Source organism: Nannobrachium achirus, assembly GCF_963921795.1.
Source record: "Nannobrachium achirus genome assembly, chromosome: 14".
NCBI classification, from domain to species: domain Eukaryota; kingdom Metazoa; phylum Chordata; class Actinopteri; order Myctophiformes; family Myctophidae; genus Nannobrachium; species Nannobrachium achirus.
Window position 1 is genome coordinate 41879640 of NC_137821.1, and position 10716 is coordinate 41890355.

At 42.7% G+C, this 10716-nt stretch overlaps 1 protein-coding gene across 1 annotated transcript in view; it reads left to right on the plus strand.

The window, feature by feature from the left end:
- Positions 1-5146: 5146 nt before the first annotated feature.
- kcnj10a (potassium inwardly rectifying channel subfamily J member 10a) overlaps positions 5147-10716 on the plus strand; it is a gene marked incomplete at both ends in the record, with an annotated part of 14842 nt that continues 9272 nt past the window's right edge. Inside the window, 2 exons of the mRNA XM_080741885.1 lie at positions 5147-5531; positions 10684-10716. The exon at positions 10684-10716 is cut by the window's right edge and continues 179 nt beyond it. Coding sequence (XP_080598011.1) covers positions 5147-5531; positions 10684-10716 — 418 coding nt within the window. The remainder of the gene's footprint in view (positions 5532-10683) is intronic.

The window sequence follows — 10716 nt, forward strand, 5'->3', positions numbered from 1 at the left end:
GTAACTGAGTGGGCAGAGAGGCCTTCTAGTAATCTGAAGGTCACTGCTTTGACCCGTGGCTCGCCCATCTACGTATGTGTCACAAAGTATCCATATGCAAGAACCTTGGAGGGGGAGGGGGACTTCTGCTGTTTTTACATTTATTTGATACCTTCAGTTAAAGTACTTTCTGATTGAGATTAGCTATATCAAATATTATCAATAAATACTTTAGGATGTATTATTATAGAATAAGATAAAACTGGACTTTCTACCACTTTTTGTGGTCACATGTTGAGATACTGGATTCTGATTGGCTTAAAACAGTGGTAAATCAGTCAACAACCTTGAGTTGGCTCACTGTTGTGTTGCAGTTGATTGTAACTATTAACCTTGCAAGTTACAACTGTGTTTTCTTTCATTTATATGGTAGAAGTGGTAGAAAAGCAATTTACCATTCGAGGCTCCGCCTCGTGCCACAACCCTGAAACAGTGGTAAATCAGCCAACAACCCACTCCCTCTCATGGTAAATGGCTTACATAGAACCTAGCCTACAACTATACTATATTGCTACTTTTACTTAAAGGGAAACTTTGCCGATTTTGCGCCCAAAGTTGGGGACGCGATAAACCAGGAAGAACTGACATTCTGTACAATGACGATGTCACAGTCGCCTAAATCATGTCCTGAACTTAATTAAAATAGGCGTTGGGTGCAGAATTGGCAACGTTGCCCTTTAAGTAAACGCTAATTCCCCCACTGCACAATAAGTCGTATGTATTGTATTGAGAGGCCTCACAGACTCTATATACGTCCAATACACGAGCATGTGTTTACTGTATGTGTAGGCAGCCAGGGACTGCACAGGGTTCAGAGTTCAGCTGTGTATGTGCACGGCCAATCAGACGAGCTTCCCCCTTGACCCCGCCTCCTCCCCCCCCCACCCTCCTTTCACCTCTTAGTATTCAGAGCACAGTCATCCACACAGATCTCTATTCATTCACATAGTGTGAGCTCTAGTGCAGAGAGAGAGAGAGAGAGGAGGGAGGAGAGGAGAGAGAGTGTGTGTGGAGGCACAGAGAGACAGAGGGGGATGAGAGAAAATATTTAGGAAAGGGAGCGAGAGAGGGAAAGAGTAAGGAAGTGGGTAGATAGATGGAGAGAGTAATTCGGTAAGCCAGGAACAGTGAGTGAGCGAGAGAGAGAGTGAGAGAGGGTTGAGAGACAGAGAGAAAGAGGGGGAGAGAGAGAGTGTGCAAGAGTTGGCCAAGAGAAAGAGACAGAGGCTCAGTGAATGAATGAGAGAGAGAGAGAGAGAGAGAGAGAGAGAGAGAGAGAGAGAGAGAGAGAGAGAGAGAGAGAGAGAGAGAGAGAGAGGTTAGAGAGGAGAGAGTGTAGCAGAACGCCTAAGCTTTCTGGCTTTTGTTTTAGTCAGCTATATTTTCTCCTATATTGGGTCCGGAAAGCAGAGGCAGGTTGAGACAAAAGGACCATTTAACCAACGCACGAGTAGAAGGGACTGAGAGAGGGAGGGAGGAAAGAAAGAAAGAAAGAAAGAAAGAGAGAAATACTGTATGAGATTGAAGTTTCATATACTTATGTATTCACCGACATGTTTGATATCTGCAGCTAAATTATGTCTCACCTGCAAAAGAGAATTATTCTAGTCTGCTGCTGTTTTACCTGCTACGATACTTCACTTACACCGGAAGCATTTCTGCCTCATGTGATTGCTATTCACACACAAGATACAGTGCTTCGACCTGCTGCTAGTTTAACTGCCTGATGTTATTGCTGTTTTTTTCCTCTACTCTAACCCTAGCTGTCTTGAAACTGCAAATGTTGTGAGCTTGTACAGTATGACATTCATTCAAAACAACTGAGGTTGAATCTCAAGTTGAGGATGCACAGAGGATAGCTCTGCAGTGGCAACAGGTGCACATGGCATTCAGGGGAATTCTTTTGTAAAGACACTCTTGACTTTGTGCATCCCAAAGACTTTGAGCCACTTGATCCCCTGACACACCAACATATTCACTGTGGTAAAGTGAGCCTGTACTGTATTGCCTTCATTGCATAGTCAGCAATTCTTCAACCTGTTTCTACAGACAGTGTTGAGTTGTTCAGTGTACAACAGCCCAGATCAGGATAACTGAAAAATAATATTATTATGGTGCATTAACATATTTCTATTTATCATTAAATGCATGTTGGTTATACACAGAATGTGTGCAGGTGTGGTAAGCACCATCACTCTTTTGCAGATACTATCGTTGTCATGGAATTTAATGCAAGTGCACATTGATTTGACAAATCTAGACGCAAGAAGTCCCTAGAGAAAAGCTTGATTGCGACCGTAAGGTCGCAGTTTAGTTGCGACCGTCAGGGAGCAGTTTACTATGAAAACCTCCACCGGCCGTCCGTCGGTCGGTCGGTCGGTCGGTCACACGTCACACGTCACACCTTTGCCCTGCTCATATCTCCGCATCAGTATATAGGGCTTGTTTGTTTATTGTATGACATCACGCCACATCATCAGCTGTGGACTCTGTGATGTCATCGTATCGCATCAGTATATAGGGCTTGTTTGTTTATTGTATCTCCATATATGGCCATCTCCGTATATGGAGATATAAGTCGTCCATGCCCAAGTATGGGCTGGTGAGGTCAGACTTTGTGTGATGCATAGGTTATCTCCATATATGGAGATTCAACATTCCAGGCAATGCTCTCTTCCCTGGTGAGAATTGCCCCTTTATATAGGGCTTGTTTGTGTATTGTATGACATCACGCCACATCATCAGCTGTGGACTCTGTGATGTCATCGTATCTCCATATATGGCCATCTCCGTATATGGAGATATAAGTCGTCCATGCCCAAGTATGGGCTGGTGAGGTCAGACTTTGTGTGATGCGTAGGTTATCTCCATATATGGAGATTCAACATTCCAGGTGTAACTATGGCTACCCGTATGACGTGAGAGGTGGAGGTTGTGATATTTGTGGAGATAAGCGACCAACGGTCGCTTATCTCCCGATTAGGGAGTCTTACTGGTATCAAAACCTCCACCGGCCGTCCGTCGGTCGGTCGGTCGGTCGGTCACACGTCACACGTCACACCTTTGCCCTGCTCATATCTCCGCATCAGTATGACATCACACTGCTGACGTCAGTATGACGTTTGTGTATTGTATGACATCACGCCACATCATCGGCTGAGGACTGTGTGATGTCATCATATCTCCATATATGGAGACATAAGTTGCTCATGCCCAAATATGGGCTGGTGAGGTCAGACTTAGTGTGATGCGTAGGTTATCTCCATATATGGAGATTCAACTTCAATGAGTATATAAGACCGGCATTATCTACCGACAGCTGCTATAAGCCAACCCTGGCGATAAGGTCTGAGTCGAAAAATGCTTCTTTCCTGGCAAGAATTGCCCCTTTATACTGTAGGGCTCGTTTGTGTATTGTATGACATCACGCCACATCATCGGCTGAGGACTGTGTGATGTCATCATATCTCCATATATGGAGACATAAGTTGCTCATGCCCAAATATGGGCTGGTGAGGTCAGACTTAGTGTGATGCGTAGGTTATCTCCATATATGGAGATTCAACTTCAATGAGTAAACATGGCAAACTGTCAACTGCCCGTATGTCTTGATAATTGGTAAAACAAACCTTTGGCCTATTTGTTCCCGATTAGGGAGTCTTACTGGTTAGCGAACGAAATTAAACTACCGGTACATTGCAGTTTGGTATAACCCGAATTCTTCAGGTATGTTAGGTAGCTTTTTTTGGACAAAATCTAAGCAAACTTATGACAGCCACAACCGAAATGAAGCTTAAGAAGTGTACTTATGTAAGTGGCTGTGAGTAGTAGAGGGTGGTCCATGGTCCATGGTACATTGGTCAAGGAAAGGAGACAGCGAGGCTGATCCCAGAAGCTTCCATTCAAAACTGAAAGGCCTCCTTTCTTGATTTTTTTCAAGGATCATGAAAAAGCCACACTAGTGAACCCCACATCTCGATTCAGCTGCCGTCCTGTGTGTGTGTGTGTGTGTGTGCGTGCGTGCGTGCGTGCGTGCGTGCGTGCGTGTGCGCATCAGACACGTGAGTGAGCCGGCAGCGCTGCACTTTTAATGTGAAAGAGCAGCTGTGAATGCCCGGGCTGAAAGGGTGTCTTTTATTTTGAAAAGGGCCAGCTGCTACCTATGAGAGGAGAGTGAAAGGACAACAGGTCTTAAATTGACCACCTTGGACAGGCACAGCGCTGCTTCTGTCTGCTTGAAAAATGTTTGTCATTTATAATCCCCTCTCTTTTTCTTTCTCCCCACTCTCTTTTTCTCTCTGTTTCTCTCCTATCAAATGCTTCACACGTTGCCATTTGTTTCTGTCGTGGCTTGGCTTAATCAAATGCTTCTTTTCATTCATTCCTCAATGATGTGTTATTTTGCTTGCACGGTTTTACCCTCCAATTTATACTGCGTTCTTCTTACCTTTTTTGTCTCCTTCATTTCCTCTCACTTCTTTGATTCTCCTCCTCCATCCACTCTCCAACACCCCACATTCCTTCCTTGTGCCTTTCTTATTTCTCTCCTTCTCACCTACTTTCCTAACTGCATTTCCTATCACCTTCATTCCATCCTTTCCCCGTTCTTCTCTCCTATACTGTTCCTACTTCATCTTCTTTTCCTTCCTTCCTTCATATGCCCTCTCTCCTGTTTTTTTTTGTTGTTGGGCATAAGGAGCTTCGGCTTCAGCCCACACATTATCTTACTGCCTGCATGTATTCTGTATTGTTATATTGTATTGTTGTATTTTTTGAGATAAATAAACTAACTCAGTGGTTCCCAAACTTTTTAGCTCGAGACCCAAAAGAGACCAAACTAGTGAAAACAGCAGATCTACAATCACTACTTCTTCAACTATTGTGTCCTGATTTATGGAATTTCATCGATCTTTCTGAGATTTTTTTCATGAAATTACTGGGGGAAAAAACAGAATTTTGTTTTTAATTCATGAATGTAGGAAACAAAAAGCAAACTGGACCCATAAAAATCTGTCTGTGACCCACAAATGGGTCCCGACTCCTGACCCAGTGTTTGGGAACCAGTGAACTAACTAACTGTTCCTCTCCTCTCCCCCCTCTCCTAGTCATGACCACGGCCACCACCCCGCCCTCGTCGGAGGGCTCCTCCCCGCAGAAGGTGTGCCACTCCCAGACGCAGACCGACATCACCAAGCCCCTGCTGGGGCCGGCGGCGGGGGGCGGCGGCGGAGGAGGAGGCGGGACCGCCGGGACGCTGGGGGCCTCGGCGCTGCGCAGGCGGCGGCGCGTCCTCTCCAAGGACGGCCGCAGCAACGTGCGCATCGAGCACGTGAGCGGGCGCGGGGCGCTGTACCTCCGCGACCTCTGGACCACCTTCCTGGACATGCAGTGGCGCTACAAGCTCTTCCTCTTCTCCCTCACCTTCGCCGGGACCTGGTTCCTGTTCGGGGTGCTGTGGTACCTGATAGCCATGGTGCACGGGGACCTACTGGGTGAGGAGGAGCGCGCAAGTCCTATTTTAGACCTGCATTGTGTCACTCTAGATCAGGGTTCCCCAATTAGCTTTCCCCAAGGGCCGAATTATGTCTAGGGTACCAAGCCGAGGGCCACAACATTGCAGGGGGCGACAGTGGCATTCCCGCTACTCCAGCGACAGTTCAGATATCGTCGTTGTCGGGTGAAAATCTTGTAGGCCTATGTCCAAAATCGTTCGTTTTGCATTTATCATTTTAAAAATGATTTAAACTAGTGAAAACAGCCGATCTACAAGCACACAACGCCTCGCACCGCGAGGCGTTGTGTGCTTTTAGATCGGCTGTGCTTGTAGAGTGATGATTGTGTGCTTGTAGAGATGTGTGCTTGTAGATCGGCTGTTTTCACTACTTTTGTGCGACAGCCTTGTATGATGAAGCAGGGCTTTGCTTTGCGAAAGAACGGACTCATTTGGAGATACGACGATATACTAGTGTTGTTGCTGTTCCTATACCACCATTATTTCTGGGGTTGGTGGGGGCCAGACAGTAACCTCCACGGGCCGCAAATGGCCCGCGGGCCACCTATTGGGGAACCCTGCTCTAGATTTTAACCACTTTAACCACTTTTTGCTCCCTGTAGGGACCCCTGATTCATAATATTTTGAGATGGGGGTTGACATGAAAAAGATTGAGAACCGCCACTGACATAGAAACATGCATTTTCCCAAAACCTTAGAAGGATTTAGAAGACATTTATAGAATCAGGTAAAAAATATTCAAAGACTTGCACACATTTTCACTTGTATATCTGCTATTTTTCAATAGTTAACCCTGCAAGGCCCAGCGTTGCTTTTTGGCAAAAAATAAATAAATCATTTTTTAAAAAATGTTATAATTAGTTTTCCTGTTCTTTTTTCACATTAACGTCACCATTAAATCCTATTGTTTAGTATGCAATGCCATTGGCCACGATATTTGCATACTAGAAAAGAAAATTTCGAAGAAATTTTAAGTGTGCCTGCAGCTCGCTAAGTGTGTGCAAACTTGTATGTGTTAACATTAGCATCTTTGTTAGCATTAGCATTTGTTAGCATTAGCATGTGTTAGCATTAGCAATATGGTTTCTTGTTTTTAAGAAATAGGCTCCTCCCACAAGTTCCTTAAGGCGATTACGTTGTCCCGTCGCTCCCGAGATCGTTTGTGTTTCGTTTTGAGAGGGTCGTTCCCCCTGAAAAACACGTTTTGGCATGAAACGGTTACGTTTTGCGCGTTTGTGGTGCCCCCTATGGGTCGAAGTGGAAATGCTTTTGGGTATATGTTCAGTATAGCGCCCCCCACTTGTGGTTAAAATTTGGTGTTGACTGGATGTTTCGTTTGTGATTTATGGCTACTTCTTACAAAACGGGCTCCTCCCGCTAACTTTGGAACCCTGTTACAGAAGAACGGTATGGACTATCAAAATATCGTTTAAATATGTTTATCGCATGAGTGCATAGATCGTGTGTATCGATTTTTGTGACATTTGGAGAAAATATGTAGGAAAAGGAGCAAAAAGTGTGTTTTGAAGAAAATTCAAAATGGCGGAAAATCTATCCTGACGCAAATGGGCGTGGCCTATATGAGGAGATGCGTCATGACCCAAGGAATCCAGGGAAAAAGGAATTTTAATTTTCCGACCCACGGTTCAAGAGTTACAGGCCGAAAGGTAAAGTGGACTGTTATAGCGCCACCATGAGGCCAACTGACGAAATTATTTTTCATTTAATCCTTGATATCATTATAAATCTCCTCTCCAAGTTTTGAAACTGTAGCCCCTATGGTTTGCGAGAAAAAAAATATTGAATGTGAGTTTTTGCGATTCCCATTATAAGTCAATGGGTAAAATTAATTCACTAATAAATTAATATCAATTAAACGATACAACTTTTCTCTTAGAAAAGTAATAGCACACCATTCCCGGCCGAGCCTCACGTTTTGATGTATATATTGCGGTGGTGGCGTAAATCGTGCGGCAGTTATTACGGCTCCAAATTTGTGGGATCATTATTAATTAATTAATTAAGTATGGGGGAGTACAATAAGTGTTTTGCCATTGCATGGCAGGCACACTTAATAAATACCCCCCACAGAGGCTGACATTCACACCTCCCAGAGAAGTTGAAATTCCAGCGTCTGGACGAACAACATCTCACTTTTTAACTGAAGCTATTCCTCACTAAAACACAAGTAAAATGCCTGTAATATTTTTTTTCGTGATCACTAGAATGGCTAGAACATGTACATATGTTATTATTGTGAAAAATATCCCCAAAATGCAAATTAGAGCATGATTTATGATTTATGGCTATAAAACCTTACAAAAACATTATTAATTTTTTAACATTACATTTTCCTGTGATTAGGACTCCTACAACACCATCTGATTTTTTTTAATTTTTTTTGGCCAGTAGAAATTAATTCGGGTCTTGCAGGGTTAAAGCATAAAATGATGGTTAAAGAAAGTAATAATACGTTCCCAGTCTAATTGGTTTAAACTTGTCCTTTTCGCCCCAAAACAGAGGGCTTTGCTCCGATGGCTGTTTGATGAGTGCTCGGTTGGGAGCCGTTAGTGCCGTGCTGCGAGCTTGTAGATCTGCTATTCTTGAAAAGTCATGAAGATTTGAGCAAATCTTTGAATATATGTAGTTTTAAAGCGATATGTTTGTAACTCAAATTTTGCTTCTGACGGGGTGTGTCCCTGGAACCAAATGTTTTGAGATGGTGGACCGTGGCTGAATAGCCTATATATCATTTTGGAGGTCCTTGACATGACAAAGTTTGAGAACCACTGATTTATAGAATCAGGTCAGAAATATTCAAAAAGACTAAAAAAAAATAGCAAATAGCTGTGAGCTTGTATATCTGCTACTTTTTTAATAGTTAAAACATACAATTTTGATCTAAATGGCCAAATGGGTTAAGTGTCTTGGACAGGGACCGTTTTTCTTTTTTAACAATGTGTTTATTGATCCATTTTGTACTTATGACTTATGTTGACTCATTCATACATACACTCCAGCATACGGTACCTCCCCCCTCCCACCTCCAAGGGTCTTGCACAGGGACACTTTGACACATACATACATACATACGTAGATGGGCGAGACAAGAAGCGAACCAGTGACCTTCAGAATCATTACTAGACGACCTCTCTACCCACTCAGACCGCTTGTGATAGAAAGACAACTTATTTTTTCTCCCCCCCCCCCCATGTATAGGAGGGTCTTTGGGTACTTAAAAAGGCACTATATACATTTGAGATATTATTGTGGGGGCTGAAAGGCAAAACCATTATGTTATACCAAAATGTTATAGGTCAAGTTTATTCTCCTAAAAAAAAATTACCGACAGTACAAAGGCAGGGCCCTTAGCCAATGAGGAGCAGCGTTCTTGGTGACATCACCACCAGCAAGTGCGACCTGATATAAGTAACAACAACACGTGGGCTCGAGACCAGTATGTTATATCAGTATGTTATACCAAAACTTAGACCAAGGTTATTAAACTAAAAAAAATTACCGACTGTACAAAAGCAGGGCCCTTAGTCAATGAGGAACAGCCAAAGGGTAGATCTTTGTGCCCATACATGGTGTTCCATGGGAGCCCACACTGTTTAGTAGGAACAGTATTTCTAGTTGTTATTATTATAAAACCTGTTGGTCAACAAGTCTGTGAAAACATCCAGAGAAATATGTTTAATTGGAGCATGATTCCACACTACAAAAAACATGAGACTAAAGGCCCATTCCCACTGGGCCAGATAACAGATAAAAAAATCTCTTTCTCCAGATATTTTCCATGCAAAGTGGATGGTAGATACAGATAAAAAAAATTATGCCACAGATATTTGTGGCAGATATTTTTATCTGTGGCAGATATGTTTTTTTATCTGTATCTACCATCCACTTTGAATGGAAAAATATCTGGAGAAAGAGATGTTTTTATCTGTTATCTGGCCCAGTGGGAATGGGCCTTAAGACTCGACTCCTTTCAACCTAGTTTCAATCGCACTTATTTTATAAAAATAGAGGACATTTTTGACAGCCCTAATAACAGCATGTAATCCCAGAGAGGACCTATTCGTTTGAGGGAAAGCTAAAACGTGCACTTCATGTGCACGACGAGGAGGATGCTGACAGACACGCAGATGTGTGGCGTGTTCAGTGGTACATGCTAGATCAGAGTTTAGAGTCCCAGTGCCAGAGGGAGCGATGCCAAAAGAACGGGCCAAGACACAACAGAGTCTCAATGTTCTGCGGTAGCTAATTGAATTAGACTCCCCAAAAACCTGACCCTTTATACTTTCACATGCCCTGGTCCTGTCCTGTACACTTCCCCTGACGAGTCAGCTGTCTTGTGTTCTCCACAGACAATCTCGTTTTTTAGAGTGGAATAGATTGTGTTTGAGTTTTATCGTCCTGAAATGTGGAGATCTGCCTCTGGCTTAACAGTGGTTTATTACTCTAAGAAAATTCTTTCGAACGTGTGTGGTCACAGTGCTATGACTATGGATAATGTTTTTTCATTCTTTTTCTTTTTTTATCGATAACCTTTTTATCAATAACATTTTCAACCAGTTGAATAATTGAAAACAGTGGGATTTCTTAATATATTTTAATATATCAATCAGTGAACCCCCCCAAAAATGTTCATCCTACAGTGGTGTTGAGCACAAATTACATAAAACTGCTAATGTACAATTTCACAATGCGACCCTTGAGAGCATTGATCCGCTATATTCTGTATTTTCTTATTTTTTTTTTGTTTTACTATAAAAGATTACAAAAAAAACACCTTCTCCCCAAATAATCTAAACAGATAAATTTATTAAAATCAACTACCTTTTAAATTATTCATTAAATCAATTAGTTAGAACAGTGTTTCTCAAAGTGGATTCCAGGGACTCTGTGGGTTCCTTTAGAGGGGTCTAAATTGACCCATACAAGTCTAAGGGTTCATTTGGTTCCATTTGTACACTGTCAGAGACAGTTAAGATTAAGTTTGAGAACCACTGATTAAAAGAACTGTTACACAGCTATGAACCCTAACCCTAACACATTTCCTTTGTATCGTATTGTATTGTAATATGCCTAGTGAAAATGATGACATTTGATTTCTGGTATTGGTCCAGAGTTTGACCCTCCGGCCAACCACACGCCGTGCG